A 22841-nucleotide genomic window follows, 5' to 3' on the forward strand; every position below is an offset into this window, starting at 1 on the left:
GAGTTTAGTCCTTACCACTGGAAATTGGATAATCTATTAGCACCTCATCCAGGAGAATACTGATTCTCTCTTCCTCAGTAGCCATTAATTGCCTGTAGCTTATTCAACTCCAGGATGAGAATTCATCAAACTGAAGGATAGAGAAGACCATTTTAAATTACCTAGGTCTCATTTTCTATGTGTGACATTAGAATGTCAAACACAAATTAAATTTCATTTTCCTATCCTGCTTCATATGTCATTATCACAGTTCTAAAGTTAAGTGGAGTTGGGGCCTTTTTACTCATTTTCACTTGTTATCTGAATCCCACTCAAAGACAATAGTGTGGAGGCAAACATTTCAAGAACAGCTGTTCTGGTTTGAAAGGCAAAGCAGTCTTCCCCTGTCTTCAAAGGGGTGTGATGTGTTTCTCTGAAGATTAGAGACAGCCATATGACATTCAGACACAGTTATTCCCATTTGGAAATATTTTCAAAAGCAAGATAGAAATAGAACCCCGGATCATCTCTAGTTTTCATTGCAGCACTGGGAGCCACAGACCAACTCCCCAGCTCTCTTCTCCCACCTGTTCTGAGAACCTCTGCCTGGCTGGTGCTTGTCATGCTGTCCTGTCAGTTTAACAGCCACAGGCTGAGTTCTGCTTTGTTCACGTTCTATTCTGAGAAGACCAAGTAATTCTTCTAGTAAAATATGATTGGCTTCATGATTTCATGAATAATGTTGTATTTTGTCTTTCTACATACAATTTTATTTTACTTCAACAATAAATATTTGTTCATTTGTTTGTGTTGATGCTAATTTACTCTTCCTGTTATTTCTTACAAGTCTTACATGTATATACCAATTAGTGTTTATCACATTGTCTCTTCCAGAACTTTCTTGGAGAATAGTTCCTATTGTTCAACTTGGTTAACCACAGGGCTCAGGCACCATACAGTATCTCTTGTTGGTTTCTGGCTGTCAACAAAGCAGAGAATCCTTGTTGACTAGCATCATCAGAAGCTTGTTGGCTTTGCTTTCTGGCTCGCCTGCTCTTTAGTCTTTGGCTTACAGAAAGATGGGATACTGGGGTTTGGGTTATTTAGCCCCAGTACTCAGCTTTTCAAAAAAAAATTTTTATATTGTAAATGTTTGACTTCTTTGTAAGATCTCCACCTAAGGACAGTTAAACAAGATGGTAACAAACAGAAGACAGTCACCCTAACTACATTTATTGAATGCACATTCTATCATGCTGACCTGTGTGTACTTGCTTTGGAGCATCAGCTCTCTGCATCCAAGGGCTCATATCCATTGACTGAACCCACCATGTATCAAAAAGATTCCAAAAGAAATGTGTCTATATTGACCATGTACAGCCAGATTGTTTTTATTTTTTCAGTACCATGGTGTGTTTGAAAGGCATACATATTCAGTAAAATCTAGACCTCAAATTTTGATTTTTGCCCTTATTCTTGACTATCAATGTGCTGAAACATTAGACAGCCCTCACTTTCACAATACTGGGCAGTGGAAGCCAACCACAACTCTTATCCAGCCACTCGATTATGAGGGAAACAGTAAAGACGGTAGTGTACTATGTTACTAGTGCTATTTGGAAGGCTAACTGCAATAAATGCATTTTCAGTAAATGGCATCTTTAGTTTGCAATGGATTCATCAAGACACAGTCTCATCTCAAGTCAAGGACTACCTGTACAATACAGTAACTATTTACACATTATCTGCATGGTATTGCGTATTTTAATTAATTCAAAGATCATTTAAAGTGCATAGGAGGGCCTGTGTGGGTCACAACTCTACCATATTGTCTACAGATTTTGGTAGCCACGAGGATCCTGGAAGCAATTAGCCACAGACTCAGGAATAACTGTGGTTTCTTATATAGTCATAGACAAAGCTTATGCTACTATGTACTACAATTATCTTCATTTTCCAAATAAGAAAATAGGCACACACTGGAGAAAACTTTCCATGGTTCACAGAGTAAGTGTGGAAGCAGCTTCTGGGGTTAAATCCCACACATGGAATCTTACTTCTTTTTCTTCCTTTTTTTTTTTTTTGTTTGTTTGCTTGTTTGTTTGGGTTTTATCTGTGTAATATCCATGTTTTTACCACCCCTTTACTCTAGAATATTTAAATAAAACATGAAACTTCTTTGAACGTTTGCAAAGATATCAGGTCTTAAACACTAGCTTTTCCTGATCCTACTGAATACATGAATGGATTTTAGACATCACTGTTTTATAGTACAACCAAATTAAGTTTATTCCTGACCAGTTTACAAATAAATGAGACTCAGACTCTGGTTATTTTATTTGGCCTTGACACTTGCTGGGGCTCACTCCTAATCTACTCTTCTAACTGCTAGCCTGGCCACCTCTGCATTGGTGTACCCCAGACACTCACTGTTTTTTCTGACCATGTGCACATGGTTCCTCTCCCCTCATGGTAGCTTCCTCCTCTCTCCAATTCTTCCTTTCCTCTCTCTCTTCCCCAACTAGGTCACTCAAAGCCACCTTACCTCTAATTCCTCCAGTAACTGGCTGTAGCCAATTATTTTATAATCAATAGTTTTAAATCATGGAATCAGGTTTGCACAGCAAAAGCCTGAAACCATGAGAATTCACTTCTGTGCTTAGACAGAATCAGCATTACATACAGAGCAACAGAGCAAACCTCATCACATTTGGATTTTACTCACAAGGTCGAGTAACTGCAGAGAGCAGCAACACCATGGCCAGTCTAGGCTATCACTCATCTGTCCAAGGTTCAAGTCTTTCTTAATATTTGAAAACTTAAATTTAATTTCATTTATTTTTATTAGTAGCATGTATGTTGTATAGGCATGTATGTAAAAGAGAGTAAGAAATAGAGTGGAGAAAGGAGAACGATTTGAAGATATATACATGGCATAGTGCATGGAGAGTTCAGAGGACACTCTTAGGGAGTTGATTTCTCTTTTTGCATATACATATGTTCTGAACATTGAATTCAGTTTGTCAAGGTTGTGTGGCAAAGGTGTCCCTATCCACTGAGCTACTTCTCTGGTTCTAAAACACAGATCTTTCAGAGTGGTGGGATACTTCATGAATGGCCTTAGCTGCTGCATCAGCAAAATGTTGTAATATGTCAGTGAATTTGTATAAACTTCTCAGGTCACTGTGTAGCCCACACTAAGGAATGCTGGTGTTTTTGCTAGCTTCTCGACCACTGAGCTTCACCCTCAGCCCTACTCTTTTGGGTGTTTTGTTTTGTTTTGTTTTGGGAGAAAACTAATTCCATGATTTCCCCAGGGTATGACTTTGTTTTCTTTTTAATGGGATGCATGTGCTAGCTATTTTTAATATAGTTAACACACTGAAAACACCAAAATCTCATATGTTATGAGCCAACTTAAATGTCTACTGACCATAAAAGGCATCTAGATACTCCAGTCCTCATATTCTAAAGAATCCATGTCCTATGGGTGAGTAACCATAGTATTTTTGAAGTAGGAATAGACACGAGGGTCAGAAATTCACCAAAGTTTATGCCTAGAACACCAACTCACTCTTAATCATGAATTCCTCTGACTCTAAAGCAAGAGTGTCTACTTCAGTCAAAGATGCAATGGAAAACATGTTTAATTTGTATTTACAAATTTAAAAAGTAGCCTAGTAAAGCATTGATCTATAATTAACAGTATTTTTTTCTTTTCTGAACTTGTGTTATCCTTCATTGTTGTCTTTTTTATGCTACATGATATGGAAACACCACTTCATATCCTTATGTATAAGGGATCATAATTATTTTAGAGTGATATTCCATCTACGTGGCATCATTGAAGGATATCTAGACAGGAGGGATTTAGTTATCAGCTTGGAATTGCAAAGGCTCCTTCCATGGTCTTCTCTTCCATTTCCTCAGAACAACTGGTGCAAGCAAAGATTCCTGAACTTAAATTTCAGTTTAGATTGCTCTAGAGAGAAGCAGTGAGATTTGTTCCTGTTCAAGTTCAGCAATGATAAGTATCTTTGCACAGCAAATACAGTAGAGCTTTGAGGTTATTTGATGTAAAACCTAGTCCTTCAAATATTCCATGACTTCATGCAAGTGGAAACCAGGAAGGCTTTCCATCACATGCTGACCATAGATCAGCTAATTGAATTAGTAAAAGAGAGAATGAAAGATATAAACATGCTCATAAATTGCCTGTCAGACACAGTGCTGAAATAAAATACAGACCAAAGCAACTATGAGCACTTTAGTCATTGTCATAGTCTGACACAACATATTGCTTGAAGAAAGACAAAGATGGGCTTCAGATACACAGGGCTGGAAGCTCACAAGGGAACTAACACAGGTGCAGGCTTTACCTAAAATATATTCAGGCTGCCATGACATCACAGGGCAGGAGAAAGCTTATGTTATCTGAGATGATATTAATGAAAATAATTAAAGTACTGTGTGGTTTATCATCAGTACAAATAAGGAAATCAAAACTTGCTTCCTAGAAGATTATTTGGGGTATAAAAATACAATAGAGATAGGGAGAATAAATTAAAGATGTCCTGTTAAATTAGTCGTTGGTAGCATAAAGTTCAGACTGCTTGCAGTTGAAAGAGAATCAATGAACACTTATGTCAAACAGATTAGAATTCCTAGGTAAGTTTATGCATGACTTTGATCAAGGAGGAATGTAAGGCTTCTCTGCTGCAAATCTACATATTTGCTACTTGAAGGGGAAAATGTTTCATCTCCTTGGTCGAAGAATAGTCACAGGACTGCTGTTTTTTTCTTTCCACAGTCAGGCCTGTTTCTTTTATTAGAATCTCTTTATACAGAATGTCTGAAGGAGGAAGCAGGTGGTTCCATGGAATTTCTTTATTTTGTTTCAGGTAAATATATTTGGACCCAGAGCAGGGGTAAGAAAACTACAGAAGCTATGTGTTTAGAAATTCTATTTTAAGTGGTATCTTTTAGGAAAGATGAAAAGAATTTTAATTGAATTAGTAAATTTAAATTTTACTACATTTTAGGAATAACTCAAAAGAATTTCATCATTCTTAGATTATAATAAATAGTTGGATGAATTTAAATGCCAGTGCCCTTTTGGCCATTTGAGTGCTGCAATGAGAGATTTGCAACAGTTCTATCAGAAATGAAAGATGCTCAACCAATGGTTTTAAGTTTATTTAGACTTTTTCTATCAGACTGAGTTCAACTTTAAGTTGAAAGAGACATTTCCCCCATGTCTTTGGCTGTACTAACCTCACTGGTTCTGATTCTACAGATTTGAAAATCCCAATGAAGCCACATTGCACTGAATCTTGTATATTAGAGCACTAGCCAGATTAGAAGAGTTGTCCTCTTATGAATGAAAAGAAATACTTTCATCTACTTCTAAGGCACAATGCCATCTTTGGTATCTAGGCACATAGAAGCAAGAGTAGCAATTGAGTCCATCCCGATACACAGCCCCACTGTGGCAAGTGCTGAATTCCTACTCTTTGTGATCTGTCTCACAGAAACTTTCAGCTTGCAGCTGACAGAAACAAATGCAGAGACCCAAAGTGAAACATTAAACCAAGTTCAGGAAGTCTTGTAGACAGTTGAGGAAAGGATAGAGGAACCTGGAAGGGATAGAGACCCCATAAGAAGACCATCAGAGTCAACTAGCCTGGACCGTTAACGGCTCCCAGAAACTGAATCACAACCAAAGAACATACAAGGGTTGAACCTAGGCCCCCTACACATATGTAGCAGATGTGAAGCTTGGTCTTCATGGGGTTCCCCTGACAATTGAAGCAAGGGCTTACCATAATTCTGTTGCCTACCCATGGATCCTGTTCCCCTAACTGGTCTTCATTGTCTGACCTCAGTGGGTGATAATGTGCCTAGCCCTGCCATGGAGACAGCAGAGAATAGCTTGTTACCCAGGGAGGACTTCCCCCTACTCAGAGGCTGGAGTAGGGTTCATATGAGGGGTGGACTGAGAGGGCAGGAGGAAGGCAATTGGAATGTAAAATAAATAAATAAATAAATAAATAAATAAATAAATAAATAAATGGAAATTTTATTTACAAAATAGAGGTTAAAAATGAAGAAAAATACAGGCAGTAACTGAGAAAGGAGGTACAATGACTGAGATCAACATAACACTGAAGCACTACATTCATAGAATATATTAATTAAAATGACAACTTGACATAGTTTACATAAGGATGCTATTATTTAGTTCTTACAATCTACCATTATTGGCCAATACAACATACATTTGCTACTGAAATCATGAGTTAGTAAATACTTATCCTGAATGATAAAACATGAACATCTGAATAATCATAATTAGTAGAGCTACACCAGAAAGTAGGGCTCAGAAGTTAAAACCCTTTGTTTTGTAATCATGAGAAACAGGATTCAGATCTCAGCACCCATTAAACAAGCTGGACGTCTACAAATGTCTGTAATATCAACTCTAAGGGCTCTGATATATGAGGAATATATATATATATATATATATATATATATATATATATATACACATACAAACATACAGGCTAGACTGTGCAAAGTCAATAAAATTATTTTAAGTCAATAAAACAGTGTTATAAGTAAAAATCATTTGGGGAGAGTCTTAAGGACAGAATATTGGCATTAAAGAATTTTTTTGGAAAGTTAAAGGTTTTTTTTTGGGGGGGGGATATTTTCTTTATTTACAGTTCAAATCTTATCCCCTTTTCCAGCCTCCCCCCCAAATCCCCTATCCCATCCTCCCTCACCCTGCTTCTGTGAGGGTGTTCCTCTATTCACCCACCCACTCCCACCTCCCTGTCCACAGTTCCCCTACACAGGGGCATCTATTGAGCCTTCATAGGACCAAGGACCTCTCCTCACATTGATGCATGACAAGGCCATCCTCTGCAACATATGCAACTGGAGCCATATGTACTCCTTTGTTGATGTCTTAGTCCCTGGGAGCTCTAGGGGGACTGGTTGGTTGATAATGTTCTTCCTGTGGGGTTGCAAACCCCTCATCTCCTTCGGTCCTTTCTTTAACTCCTCTCTTACGAGCACTGTGCTCAGTCTAATGATTGGCTACAAACATCTGTCTCTGTATTTGTAAGGCTCTGGCAGGGCCTGTCAGGAGACAGCCATATCAGACTCCTTTCAGCATGCACTTCTTGGCATCCACAAGTTTGGATAGTGTCTAAGTTTGGTAACTGTATATGGGATGAATCCCCATGTGAAACAATTAAAGATTATTTTATTATAATTACTTTTGTTAAGCTTTACCCTAAGTATTCCTTGTTAGTAAGGCTATGCAATTCCATTCAGATTTTACAAAAATGAAAGCATGGAAATACAGAAGTCAGTTACCATATTCGCAGCAGTAAGATGGGGAGATACTGATCAATGACTGTGAAAGGTTCAGGTAGAAACAGGAATGGTCTTTTCATGGCTACTGCGTAGTTGCTAATTATATTTTTAGAATTTAAAATTAACAACTGAGATTAAAGGCTGATCACACAACAATAAGTGTGTGAGCTAATGGATATTGGCTTGATCCAATAAATATGAAAATTATGTGCAAATATTAAAATTTATACTTTATATGATTTAAAATCTATAATTGTTATTTGTCAATTAAATTACAAACAATGAAGTCTCTATGAGAGTATAGTCTTAAGAAAATAAGAATTTTAAGTGAAATTTGATTATGAGTAGTTCTGCTGTGGTTCCTCATGCACATCCAACCTCAGCAGAGATTTCTTTCTTTTAGCTGAATTATTAAAATCATAGAAAAGGCAATTGCGTTTTTTGGCTTTAAAAGCCTTCTCTTCAGGGTAATGGAGTGATAGATGTTTCATTTAGATTTCACATATCTGCTTTTCTAGAAAAATAGAAGTTTGGAAGAGAGTGAAGCTGGATCTGTTTATTACTTAGCATGACAAGAAAGAACTTGAGATATTCTGTTTTCCCAAGGTTTTTTCCCCTATCACTTTTCTTAAAACCTGCAAACTCATGTGTAAATATGTTTGAACAGGCAGCCCTTTTGAACTCCAAAGTGTCCTTTGGGACCATATGAACTGGAATCCATTGAGAACTCACCACTTGACTGACTAGGTGGGTGGGTGAAAATTACTGTTAATTATGAAAATCTGGAGAAATTATTTTTGTCCCTACATTTAATTGATAATCATGCATGATATTTAATCAAATACTTATAATCAGAAGGCTTTATGCCATATTCATTACATAATCTATTATGGAGCTGTCTCTTTTTAGTTTATCCTGACATTCAAAAAACTCAGGTCAATGGTATAGGTGTAATAGAAAGATTTGATGTGCTAGTGAGGTAAAAAACAGTAGCTGGTGTGTGTGTGTGTGTGTGTGTGTGTGTTAATTAAGTTTCCGTTACTGTGAAAAGACACCATGACCAAGGCAACTCTTATAAGGGACAAGATTTAATTAGGGCTGCCTTACAGCAGGAAGCATGGCACCATCAAGGCAAATATGATACTGGAGAAGGAGCTGAGAGTTCTCATCTTGTTCCAAAGGCAAACAGGACAAGAATACTGTCTTCCACTCAGCTAGAAGGAGGGTCACAATCCCAACCCAACAGTGACATACTTCCTATAGCAAGGCCACACCTACTTCAGCAAGGCCACACCTACTTCAACAAGTCCACTCCTCCCAATATTACCACTCTCTGGGTCAAGCATATTCAAACCACAGCAGTGTGTGTGTGTGTGTGTGTGTGTGTGTGTGTGTGTGTGTGTGTAGCAGAGAGAGACAGAGAGAGGGACACACACACACAGATGGGGGGGGGAGATTACATTTCATGAATCTGTTCAACTCCCTTCAGAGTTACATATTATAACTAGGGAGAAGTCCCTTATAGGGCTGAGGACATGGCTGTTAAAAAAGTTCCATAGAAGCACAGGGTCCAGGCATGTACACACACACACACATAGACACACAGGATAAAGAAAAACCAAGAAACTTATGGTACAGTAGAGTGGCTTCATCTTCTAATGATCTCATTTCTACTTACCATTGAAAATGGATACTTTAATTTAGTTTAAAAGCCCAGGCACATAGAAGAGAGCAATTATGCTCACATGACATTCTTTAAAAAGGGAGTTTAAACTTTCATAAATGAAAAATCAGATCTAATGAGAAAGAGGCTGCATTTTTGTGATGCTGTTCCTTGATTCCTTGGCCTTTAATTATTTCAGCTATTTTATTGCACCTTTTCATGAGTCTAGGGTTCTTTTGTAACCTTTGCAGCCCTGCAAAGTCCCTCTCTGGAATTAGCCTCTTAGAGCTGATGTGGGAATTCTAACCCAAAATCACCACCTTCGGATTCATTAAAGGCAAGGCTTCCCGTAGTTAGTTTGTTCTGAAGAAAATTTCCATTTTGCAAGGGCAGTGTAAATTTTGCATATCATTTTAATAGCAAGGTAGGTCAATCAAAATATAATTGGCTCCAATTAACACTCCCATGAGCTGTAAGGTTCTTTATATCTCTTAGACTGTACTTAAAGGGAAAATGCTATTTACCAACACTGAGCCCTTAAGAATTGTCCACTGGTTACTGTGAGTGATGAGGGAAGTGGGACTCCAGAGACACAGCACTTTGGGAGATATTTAAGGTGTGCATACTAACAAGCGTGTGGTATCAAGCATCACCATGTGAAAATTTCCTATGACAAAGCATTTTCTTTTAGCTGTATGGGAAGGCTTTGCTTATGAAATGTCTAATCTCCTGCATTAGATTGGAACTAATCTTAAAATTGCTTTCTAACATGTTTTCGGGGTCTTTGAACTCCTACATAAGGAAAATGGGGAGAGAGTAAAAGCGTTTTCTGTCCTTTATACTGTCATAGTTACATATCAACTTGATTTGTTTCTGCAACATCTGTTTAGAAGTGATTGGAGGCAGAAGACCAAACATGAAAGTGGGTAGCTCAGATGGACTGGGATCACAGAAGAGAGAAAGGAAAAAGTCAGATGAAATCAAGCATCCCCCTGTCCCTGAGATCTGACTTTTCTTCGGGACGTAGCCTGCTGCCTCACACTCCTCCTCTCATAGCTTCTTTGCAATGACAGTTAAAAGAAATCTTCCTCACTTGAATTGGTTTAACCAAGTATTTCTTACACAGTGATGAGAAAAGAAAAGAATACAAATCTTTTAGCTGCTATTCTTGGGTTCTTTATTCCAGTCTCAATTATCATACCTGGATGTCCCTTTCCATATAAACTGGGGATTATGGTCCTTGAAAAATGTTATCTGTGGCCTTTAACAACTTGTTATATATGCATACGTTTCATGACAATTCTCTAGAGTTCTTTTTGGCCCTCATTTCTCCCCTGTGGAGATATAAAATTATATCTTGAGTGATGTCATGTTTTCAGTATGCTTATGGGAAGAAGGATTGCAATGATTTTGCTACTTCTCTTTGTGCACTAAAAGACACTGCTGGACAGTCTGATAGCCACTGAATATGGTTCCAACTTTTAACCCCTTGTCTTTGAGATCTCCTTGGATAAAAGAAGGAAGAACAGGACAATCTAGTGTACACAACCTGACAGGGTAGTTTGACAGGGAAGTCTATTGAAAATAGCACGAGAAAAGGAATATGCATTACATAAGCAATACACAGTGACCTTTACAGGTTACTAAGAAAGTCTATACCAAGAACATACAGAACAAACAGAGACAGGAACTCCATGACCATATCAATGGCAATAGCAACTGTTCCAGAGAAAAGATGTGGCAGTTGATTTAAAAGAAGAAGGAGGAGGAGAAGAGGGGGAGAAAGGGAAGAAGAAAAGGAGGAAGAATAGGAATAGGAACAACAGTAACAGTAGCAGCAGCAGCAGCAACAACATTTGGCCATGGACTGTGTGCAGTGAGAGAATGGTGGAAGATGTTGGTAACCTCAGAAGTCACTACAGTGCCTCAAAGAGGATGCAGGAGACTGATGGAGGTATTCTCAGAACAGCAGGAACAGCATCATTCCCTGTCAGCACTGGATATTCAATGAAAAAACGCACATTCATGCTACTAAGCTAGCATGTAAAGCAATGCAGAGACAAGATATGTGCAGGATTGAGTGTTTAGTGGAAAAACAAGTTTGGGAAAACTCTCTAAAGGACTAGAATTACCTTACAAAGACAAGAATGCAAACACATGAAACAGGGCAGTCAAGCACTTTCGAACTCATAGAATTTGATCCTGATCTTTAGGAAATACTCAAAGGGACAGGTAAGTATATTTTACTATCACAGCTACTGACCTCTTCTCTAGTGGCCTAAATGGAGATCCTAACAAAAGTGTGTGTGTGTGTGTGTGTGTGTGTGTGTGTGTGAGAGAGAGAGAGAGAGAGAGAGAGAGACAGAGACAGAGACAGAGAGACAGAGACAGAGAGAAAGAGGGGGAGGGAGACATTGAGAGGGAGGGAGAAAGAGAAAGAGAGAGAGAGAGAGAGAGAGAGAGAGAGAGAGAGAGAGAGAGAGAGAGAGAGAGGGAGAGAAGAGAGAAGAGAGAATACTGTGAAATGTTCCATTTCCAGGCAACCATGCCTAGTATGCACAGTAAGTATCCTAACAGTCAACCTGGAGCTAGCCTGAGAGTATCATAATTTCAGGCCTTAACACAGCTCTCCTGAGAAGGCTCACAAGTTAATGGTCAAAGTCAGAAAGGATTCAGTAAATATTCATGATCTACCAAGTGAAACTTGTGGTATAGGATCATGTTCAAGAATTTACAAACAGCTTTTAAATGAAAGCCCCCCCCCCCGAAATGTTAGGAGTGCCTCAGGTTCCTTAGACCCCTTCCTAACATTGACCATTCTTTCTGTTCCTTACCTTGTTTTAGAATGTAGGGTGTGCCCTGTATCCCAGACTCTCAGCCAAGTAGTTTCACCTGTAAGCCTCACAGGGAATTCTCTTTTCAATTGTGTGAATCACTGATAAAATCTTGAATGACATCAAGAGCCTTCCTGCACTTTTAAATATGTCTCATCCTAAAATAGGTCAGATTTCCCCAGCTGCCACCATAGAAAATGGCCCAAGTTTCTTTTACAGTTTTGCCTAACTGCAGTTTTGTTTGACAGAATTTCTTCTACAAAATGCCTGGGCTTAGGATTAAATCTCCTTCATAATAGAATTTCATAATAGAACTAGAAACAAACCCCAAGTGCCAGTAGTATACGCATTAATATTTCTCCAGGTAAACACCAGAGTGGCATATTTGATGTTAAATTGAGTGGTTGTACACTTCAGTGACCTGGGAAGGAATGTGCATGCCAAAGTGACAGCATCCATCATGGACTGCTTCTCAGAAAGCAGAATTTCACACCTTCACGCTCTTTATTTATTGCTTTGATTGTTAGAGACTCTTAGCTCTCCAATTAAAAAATATATTTGCTATTATTAATAATACCATTATAGCATTGCTAATATAAAACCAACTGGCAAAGTTACTTAACCATAGGGCATTTATGATTTCCGTGAAATTTTCTAAATCTTTTGTAATTGGAGTCTGAAATTAGCATTTGTATACTAGCCTCTTAAATATTGTAATACATAAAAGGATGTATAAATGATATATATTTGGCTTTGCTATATCCAATTAACACTTATTGCAAATGAAGATTTTTATAAATGAACTCTCATAGGACTGCAGTAGATGTCATTTTACTTAGTCCAGAATGTAATAAATCACATAACTCTCAAATATTTTAAGTAAGGCCTATGACCTACAAATCTTAAGGTAGGCATGCAGAGGCTAACAAAACTTGACGCAGATCTTTGCTCTGAGAAAAAGGTTCTATATATACTGTGAGTGATGCAGATTTCTACTTACTGTTTGTGACACTGTGAGCCATATCACATGTGGCTAGGCATCTTATCTCTAAATCTTCAAAAGTCTAGATGGTTGTAAATAGTCATTTATTACTATTTCTTGGCTTTGAGAATTATAGTTGCTTTTCTATCTTGGAATATTCCATGTCTTTTCTCTTACATATGGATCTTTCTAATTGTATTATTTGAAACACAAGCTGCCCCTTTGGCTCTCTACCACCAACTTTATATAACCTCGTTCCATTTTTATTATTTGTGGTATTTTATTTAAAATACTAGCACTATGTGATGGTTTCTTTTAATTGTTAGCGTGACATAATCTAGAGACACCCAGGAGAGTCTCATTAAGATTTCTTCTAGACAGATGGACCCCTGAGCACTTTTGTGGGAATTCCTTTGGTTACTTTAACTGAAGTTGGGGATTCTGCCCATTATGGCACTCTGTTCCATTGGTTTTGGGTCCTGGAGTTTCTATGTGTAGAGAGGAGACTGCACTGGTGAGCATGCACACATTCTCTCTGCTCTTGACTATGGCTATGACTGACTGTTTCTTGGAGACCTTGCCTTGACTTCCATAATGATGGACTATATACTGGCATTGTATATTAAATAAACCCTTTCTCCACGAAATTGCTTTTATTTTTGTCAGGATATTTTATGTCAGCTACAGTAGGAAACCCAGGAAACACTGTAAATACGTATTTGTTGTTAATTATTATCACTTATATTGTTTTCCTATCGTAGCTGTTACTGATCCACAGTGTTGTGCTTAAAGCCAACATGCATCTATTGTACAACAGTAAAGTCAATGAGAAATTTTCTAAGATTGACAGCAAGGTATTGGAAGTTGCTATGCTGAATTTTCTCCCAGAACCTTGGGCAAGCCTCTGTTGCCCTTGCATTTGGCAGCTGCCAGTGGCTGCCTATATTCATTCCTTGGTTCTAGGCTACCAATAAGTAATTATTTCCCGCAGACTTCTGCTCATTAGTCAACCCACTTTCTCTGTCCTTCCTGTGGGTCTGTCCTCAGAAGGTTCCTGGTAATTGATTACATTAGTCATGTTCAGGTTCACTGCAATGCCCTTAACAGCAAGTCTTCAGCAGAGTCCCATGGCCAGGTGTATAGCTGCCCCCATGTTACAGTGACAAGATTCTGAAATCTTAATGCATATATCTGAAAGTCCAAAATAAAATTATCCGTTTAATGGGCTAACTATCAAGATAAGGGCAGAGATTTATTTTAACTCTTACTTAGGATGCTGAGAGGGGCACCTATCACCTGCCCTGTATCGCCTTGACAGTATACTTGCATTCACTGCCTTTTCTAGGAGGGTATCATAAAATATCTGTCTCTGATTTTCACTCCTGCTCAGGTAGATAGAATTGTTTCTTTTTCTTTTTAACCCTTCTGCCACATGCTCATTATCATCCTTAAAATGACTAGTGACCCACTCAGATAATCCAGGAAGATCTTCCCATCCCAATGCTCTCTGTCACTTACATCTGCAGAGTCCCTCTTCTATGTCTAATGTCCTATCCCTAGGTTTAAGGTCTAGGTGTGGAGAACTAGGATCATTTATTCTGTATAATGCACTATTAGTTGCTGGAGTCCTGTCCAGCATGATAATGTCCCAAGAAAAGTCAGCAATAGGCTATGGAGTCAGTGGTAAGGCCAAAGTTTATTTATCTTTGGCAATTCTTCTGGCTACAACTCTTTGGTATTGTAAGGCCAAAAGGTACTGGCTTTCTGATAGCACAAGGGGATTAGGAACAAAAGAAAACTTGATTGTTAGGGTTCCCTTCTGTCTGGCCATGCAAGAGGCTTGGACTTGTTAACTCTTCATGAGCCAGGGAAAAAAGAGAAGAAAAGAAAGAAAACACATGCATTTCTGCACACACACACACACACACACACACACACACACACACACACACAGAGAGAGAGAGAGAGAGAGAGAGAGAGAGAGAGAGAGAGAGAGAGAGAGAGAGAGAGAGAGAGATTCTGATCAGGCCCAATCATCTGTCTCATTAACTCCACAAGTATTTTTGCATACTTACACACATACACATATACCTACACATGTATGTATATACAAATAGACACATGGGGCAGAGCTCCTCAAAGGCACACACATACATTTGGTGGGTGGATAGGGCAGAGCCCCAGGTGCCATGCCTTATTCCTGCTCTCTGGCTTTTGTATACCTTCTTAGACAAAAGTTCTTTAGAGAATTACCTAATAGATAAAATGTTACATAAAAGGAGAGTTAAAAATGTTGATATATTAAGTTCAAAGCAGTGTTTCATTATAAGTTCAAAGCAACAATTTCATATGCCCTCGCTTTATCATAGTGCACACCTGTGGCTTCATCCTCAGATCCAACCTAGAATGAATATTTTTCCTTGATCACAAATTTATCCCAAGCCTATTTCTCTTTTTAGTGTAGTTGTGAAACCTCATTATATTCCTCATGATGCATTATTTACTCACTATTTTATGAGGAGTGGACATATTCTTTTCTTGATTCTAACTTTATTATATCTTTCTGACAAAACAACTAAAACCATATCTTAAAATTTTCTTTTTATAATTATTTGAACCAAATAAGGAATTGTATAAAATCATTAATTTATCTAAGTAACATGAATTCATAAAAGCTCATCTTTGTGTTGTTCTACAAGAAATCGTCCCAAGGGGCTGGGCTAATGCCCAAGAATCATTAGACTATGTGATAGTGATAGAAAAAGGTATACCAGCTACAGGAAACAATCCTGAGAAGGCTTCTGGGACCTTGCCTCTCAGAGATCACCCATCATAAGTCATGAAAAAAATTGTGGACCACCTACAGGAAAGCCTTAGCTTCTCATAGCTGACTGCTGAGGATTAGTTACCCAAACACGGGAGCTTTGATTTAGATGGTTGAAAACCTCACTGAGCTTGTACTACTTCTTCTCCTTCTCTGTCTTTCTTCTTTCTTCTTTTCTCCTTCTTCTTCTTTCTTCTTTTCTCCTCCTCCTCCTCCTCTTCTTCCTCTTCCTCTTCCTCTTCCTCTTCCTCTTCCTCTTCCTCTTCTTCTTCTTCTTCTTCTTCTTCTTCTTCTTCTTCTTCTTCTTCTTCTTCTTCTTCTTCTTCTTCTTCCTCTTCTACTTTTCTTTTCTTTTTCTTTTTCTTTTTTGGTTTTTCGAGACAGGGTTTCTCTGTGTAGCCCTGGCTGTCCTGGAACTCACTCTGTAGACCAGGCTGGCCTTAAACTCAGAAATCTGCCTGCCTCTGCCTCCAAAGTGCTGTGGTTAAAGGTGTGCACCACCATCTTCTACTTGATCTCAAAGTCTAATTTGAGTATTTCCTCTGCCAGCTCTAAGGGGACCCCCTCTCCTAAAGTTTCTTTGTGCTCCTTGTCATCCTTTGTTAGTGATTAAGAATCATATTCTCTGGATTCCTTAGGATGTACTAGAGAGGAGCTCTATTGCATCATTCAATTCCATAAATTATCATGCCTGACTTAACATTATATATGCTGTATTGAAGGGATATTTAGAGAAAGGAAGTGTTTGTGAAACTTTATAATCACCTTTTACAATGTAAAATACATTGATGCATTGCTTAATGAAGATTGTACACACACACACACACAAACACACACACACACACACACACACACACACACATATATTCTGTAATTTAGAGCCCATCAGCGCAGGGGTCTGTGATTGACTTCTGTGTCTGTCTGATGATCTCAAATCCTAAACAGGGAACATGAGTCCTAAGTGCTGCTGACAGTAGCTTCTAACATCTTCTCTCCAGGTTATGAGTGGTTTCTTCACTCTGCTCACTAGCTTACTTCACAGAGAAAAAGAACTGCATTAAAAGTGAACCAGTTGCCTCTTTAGAGTCAGTGTTAGAGGCAGAGAGCTTTACACTGTTTCACACTGGGCTACTGAAGAGCTTTTCTTGTCTATAGGACAGCTGCCAGTGTGTTTGAAAAACCAGGAGGTTAGGGGAGGAGATTATCTTGATAGAAATTTAAGAGAAGAGCAATTATCCCTGGGAAAGGAAGTTTATGATCCTGAATAGACACTCCCTCCGGATCAAAGGGAAAGGACAATTTTAAATACAAAAAAAAGGGCTGTTGTTCAATGTCAGCAACCAAGACAGTTCAGGTTCCTAGGAAGTCAACACTGAAATAGGATTAAAGGATCAGATTTGAAAAAAGATTACTGGGAAGGACCTGAGAAAGCATAAGGGAGAGGGATTAGAGATAGGAAGAGGAACAAAAAGACTGAGAATTAGGTCACATATCTGTGGACAAAGACAAGAGTCACACTCTGAAATATCTGAAAACACTTTGGGTATTTCTCTATGGAGTGTTCGGACAGATTTCCCCAGTAGAAAAGCCCTACATGGATCAGAAATGAGCAGTGTTTACACTCTGATTAGGTTTAGTGAAATATGTCTAGTCTGGGTGACTGTAGCCAGAGTGTCTACCTCTAGTAAGCGTATTTACCTTCTCTGCAGTAAGTTTCCCCTAGAGACACATGAGTGGAGCCTCCCATGTCTACAAGTGTACCCCAGAAGTACACACAACCATGGTTGACTTTCTTTCTTTAGCTTTCCTAACTAAGCCATTTCTATGACAGAGACAAAATCATCACATTCTAATACATTCAAATACCACATTGTTTTAAGTGCTGGTGTTTTTTATAATGTACAGAAAATTAGTAAATGGAGTCATGTAATATACATTATTTTACAGTAAATGTTTTAAATCAAAATTACACTTGTGGGTTTTTTTTATTCTAAGAAATTACACATATTTATTGTTAATATAACCGCATGTTAAACTTTGTATAAGTTTATCATATGTTAAGTTTTCTGACTCTTACACTAAATTCCTTCTTCTAATTCTTCTTATTTGGGGATAAACTGGTTGTAAAACGAAGTTTATGTCACATCTCTATGCGTGCTAGAGGCAGACATGATAGGCATGTCACCTGAGCTACTCATGACTCATGGATACTAGGAACAAAGTTTTAATCTGTCTGAATAATAAAGGGAAGGCCACTGTGTTAATTCTGTGTCTTCAGCATTTTGATGAACAGAGAAAAAAATATTAAATAAAAATGAGATAGAGGAATGTTTGCAAGATGGGTTAGCTAAGAGTCACAGGAAGCCCCTACAGAGCCATTGCTGCTGCAACATGCCCGTGACACCCACTGCAGGAGCAGCTTATCCTGTCTTTTCAGCATCCTTTTTCTCTAACTTTATGTGGAAACGGTGGAGTAATAAGCAGCATGGGAGTAGTCCTAATGGGAAATGAGAGTTTACATTTTTTTTCCATAAAATTCAACCAACAACTTTGGAATTTCCTATCTCATCAGTGGCTTAACTGGACTTTCATAAAATATTCTTCTTTCCAAGAACAGAAAGTAGTGTTTGTGAGTAAACAACTTGCAGTGTGTTTCATTGAGATGGAACATTGACAGTGGCATTGGCCTGGCTCATGACCACCAAATTCTTCAGACAGAATTTGGCCTCTACTGGCCTTTTATCTGCCTTGTACTCTCTCACTGGAGGGCTTTCAGCTGTGTATTCTTGAGTATTCTCTTGAGCTATATGTGTATTCTTCAGTAATGAAAAAAAAATCATATCCCTTCCACCCCAAAACTCATAGCATCTTGTATCCCAACTTTGAACATTGTTTCGCATTGATTTTTATCAAGTGACTGTCCCAAAAGGAAAGTTATGATTATAATTGTGCTTCAAATCTATTTTGAATTTAAAATCTATATTAAAAGTCGAATAAAAATTTATAGGGTTGGCATATGTTTTCAAAAACTTCTTTTGAGACCTTGATAGGATTTAACCAGTGAAGTCAGGTCAATGTGACTGCAAAAGAAAACAGAGCATATGAAGAAGGAAACCAGTGAAGGAAACACAGTAACAATGCCCTAGTAACACTTGGCTCTCAATAACTTGAGGACATAGAACCACAAAGAATACTATTTAGATGTCATTCTTGTAAAGAAGAATATAGTTCTTTGGGGGACTATTGCTTACATTGGCCCACAGGTGGGGAAGACCCTCCTGGTAAATTTTTTCTCATAGCTTATAGTATAACGTGCCCTTACTTGACTCAACAACTGTTTATTTAGGACTTGTTAAGTGCATTTAATGTTTTACCTATCAATTACAAATATCTTGCATATAGCTTTATGCTACTGCCTTTGCTCTGGGATTGGTCACAGTACCAATTGCATTTTGGCTTCCCTTTTGTTCTGCCTGCCTTTAGCTCTGGAGGTGACTACACTACCAGCCCACTCCCTCTTCCCTTGAATCCACAGATCACACACACACACACACACACACACACACATACATACACACACAAACACACACAATTTGTTCCTTTACAACTTGCTTTCTTTGCACAATTGCTGGGTGCTAATATCTCCCACCTGGAAAAGCATGCCCTTGCCAATTTATTATCTCCATCTCTCCACCTGCCATAAACTTCAGTGGCTAGTCCCACCCAGCCCCTGTCAAACATTCCTGGCCACCCACCTGTAGTAGTGGCCACAGGCTGCAGCTTCCCCTGAGACCTCACATGATTGTTGCATTCTTGCTTTCTTTCTTCCAAAGCATGGTACAAAAACTCCTCTCTCTTTACTTATGCCTGCCTTTTCCTCCTGGAATCCAGAATTCCTGTCTGTACTTTCTGCACAGCAATTGGCCTCCAGCTTTCTTTACTGTCAAGTCTAGAACCAATTGGGGAACAGGACCTTAGATTCACAACCACCCCCTTCACAAATAGGAGCGGTTGGATTAAAACTGGGGTCAAGGTTAATGGTGTGACTCAAGATAGAGCACTAGGGAAGATGTGCCAGGTCCTGGCTTTTATTCCCAGAACCACAGAATAAAGTTTCAAAAAAAAAAGGCTTGAATTATATTATTATCAAAGGCACAACTGAGGTAAGAGGCATTAGATGTTGTTTGATAAATCCTTACATTAGTGTGAACTTCAGAGTTGTTTAGGACTTTAGATGGTGGCTTAGAAATTAAGAGCATGCACTGCCCTTACAAAGGACTACAATCCTGTTCTCATCACACATTTCAAACAGTTCACAACTGTCTTTAATTCCAGCTCCATAGCATCAGGTGGCCTCTTATAGTCGCTGAAGGTTCCTACACTTAGATGCACACACACACACACACACACACACACACACACACACACACACACACAAACACACATACTGAAAAATAAAATTATCTCTTGAGTTTCTCTCTGGACATTGACTGCAACCCAGATAAGGAAGCAATAGGAGCACTTCTCATGGAGGTAACTCCCCATTTTACCTTATGAGCCACTTGTTTCATTCTTCCTTATAGCTGAAGAAATCCCATTTTGTATGCATTTTCATTATTCATTCACCTCTAGATGAACACCACAAGTTAGTTATTGTAAATAATTCTTCGGAAAACACTGATTTATAAATATGCCTCTGTAAAATGTATTTAGTGTTTTCCAGGTAAATACCCAAGAGCACTGTATATAGAGCATATGGTAGATCTTTTAATTTTTGAGGATTCTTTATACCATTTTCCATGGTGACTGGACTATGTTACATACCCATGAGTTATGTATAGGGTCTGCTCACATTTGTGGACCCTAGATTTCACATAGATACGTAAGACAATTGTGTGTATATGACATGAAAGTAGAAATGAATCTCATTAGGAAAGGGACCTAATGGAAGCAGGTACAGGAGCAAAGGGGAAGGATTTTACTATGTGAGAACATGGTCAAAGTATAATATTTACTTAAAAAAGAGTATATATGATGAATTGATGAATATACGGAAATTTATCACAGAGAGAGAGAGAGAGAGAGAGAGAGAGAGAGAGAGAGAGAGAGAGAGGAGAAAGATAGAAAGATATGAGGAGAAATAGGAAGGAAGGAAGGAAGGAAGAAAGAAAGAAAGAAAGAAAGAAAGAAAGAAAGAAAGAAAGAAAGAAAGAAAGAAAGAAAGAAAAGGAAGGGAAGAAAAAGAAGGTAAGAAAAAGAAGGTAAGAAGAAAGGAAGGAAGGAATGGAGGGACAAAGTAAGGAAGGAAGGAAAGAAGGAAGGAAGGAAAGAAGGAAGGAAGGAAAGAAAGAAAGAAAGAAAGAAAGAAAGAAAGAAAGAAAGAAAGAAAGAAAGAAAGAAAGAAAGAAAGGAAGGAAGGAAGAAAGAAAGAAAGAAAGGAAAGGAAAGGAAAGGAAAGGAAAGGAAAGGAAAGGAAAGGAAAGGAAAGGAAAGGAAAGGAAAGGAAAGGAAAGGAAAGGAAAGGAAAGGAAAGGAAAGGAAAGGAAAGGAAAGGAAAGAAATAAAGAAAGAAAAGGAAGGGAAGAAAAAGAAGATAAGAAAAAAGGAAGGAAGGAATGGAGGGACAAAGGAAGGAAGGAAGGAAGGAAGGAAGGAAAGAAAGAAAGAAAGAAAGAAAGAAAGAAAGAAAGGGAAAGTAAAGGAAAGAAAAGAAAAGGAAAGAAAGAAAGAAAGAAAGAAAGAAAGAAAGAAAGAAAGAAAGAAAGAAAGAAAGAAAGAAAGAATAGGAAGGGAAGAAAAAGAAGGTAAGAAGAAAGGAAGGAAGGAATGGAGGGACAAAGTAAGGAAGGAAGGAATGGAAGGACAAAGGAAGGAAGGAAGGAGGGAAGGAGGGAAGGAAGGAAGGAAGGAAGGAAGGAAGGAAGGAAGGAAGGAAGGAAGGAAGGAAGGAAGGAAGGAAGGAAGTTAAGTGCAAGCCAGACAAAAGTCTTTGTAGGCCCAGGAGCAGCATATTCAAAGGCCCAGGAACCAGAGACACCAAGAGTTTGTCAGAGGGATTATGTTGAGATTGAGCCACTGTGTGATATTCACAAGAAACTAAGGAGCCATGATAACAGTTTGATGCCAGAAATTGCTATGATGTAATTGGTGATTTAGAGCTATGGAACTATAGAAACAGAAATGAAAAGAAAGCAAGGGCAAATCACTGAGCCTTATAAAAGCATCACCTAGAGAAGGGACAGGAAGAGAGCAGAGGTGCTGTGTGCACTAGAATGCCAATCAACAGTATTCTTCATCATAGTATAAAATGAATGCAAAATCAGTTCCCTAAGTGTTCTTCTGAATAGCTTGCAAGAAAAAGATCCCCGGATGTAAAGGTAATTTTGTAACTTCCTGACTGTAATGAAATGTATGTCTTCTTAACTTTTGCTAGAACTGTCATATGCTTGGGTCTTCAATGAGTATCCATCATTTGTTGAAGAGGACAGTCGACGATTTGTCTCTCAAGAGACAGGACACCTCTACATAGCTAAGGTGGAACCATCTGATGTGGGAAATTACACATGTGTGGTGACCAGCACTGTGACAAATACCAGAGTATTGGGCTCCCCAACCCCTTTGGTGCTACGCTCTGATGGTATGAGACCTTCTTAGTGGAATGCCCATAAAAGCATTTGTTTTTAATTTTTGTCAGCTTGAAATTGTTTATTTTGTAAATATTTTATTATAAGCTTAAAAGTCTCACTAAAGTAGTAAAATTGTAGCGAAAAGACCTGTGGAATTACCTCCCTGATCAGTGCTTACAAGTTATTTATGAGATATAGGAGAAATCCCATTTAGGAGCGGGGTTGACAGCTTTTTTGTTAGAATACTTGCCTAACATGCACAGAGCTCTGGGTTTGATTCTCAAAAATGCATACAATGAATATGGTGTTACATGTCTGCAATTTCAGAGTTTAAGACAGGACAATCCTAAGTTCAAGGTCATTATGGGCTATGCTGTGAGTTTGAGACCAACATGGACTACATGGGACTTTTGAGAGGAAAAAGAGAGTGCCAATTTATAAGCCAGGGTAGCTGACCTTTTGAAAGTAAATCATATCACATACAGCATAATTTCTTGAACACAAATATGGAAGCAGTTTCTAGTCAAGTATAATGGAATCAGAATGTTCC

At 38.4% G+C, this 22841-nt stretch overlaps 1 protein-coding gene across 4 annotated transcripts in view; it reads left to right on the forward strand.

The window, feature by feature from the left end:
* Positions 1 to 22841, forward strand: part of Cntn3 (contactin 3) — a 361039-nt gene that overhangs the window by 234107 nt on the left and 104091 nt on the right. For all 4 annotated transcript variants that reach the window (XM_021164805.3, XM_029478975.2, XM_029478972.2 and 1 more), the window contains one exon: positions 22099 to 22302. In XM_021164805.3, the coding sequence (XP_021020464.1) occupies positions 22099 to 22302 (204 nt within the window). The remainder of the gene's footprint in view (positions 1 to 22098; positions 22303 to 22841) is intronic.

The sequence above is a fragment of the Mus caroli genome, unplaced genomic scaffold, assembly GCF_978045245.1.
Source record: "Mus caroli unplaced genomic scaffold, Mus_caroli_1 scaffold_7, whole genome shotgun sequence".
Taxonomy (NCBI): Eukaryota; Metazoa; Chordata; class Mammalia; order Rodentia; family Muridae; genus Mus; species Mus caroli.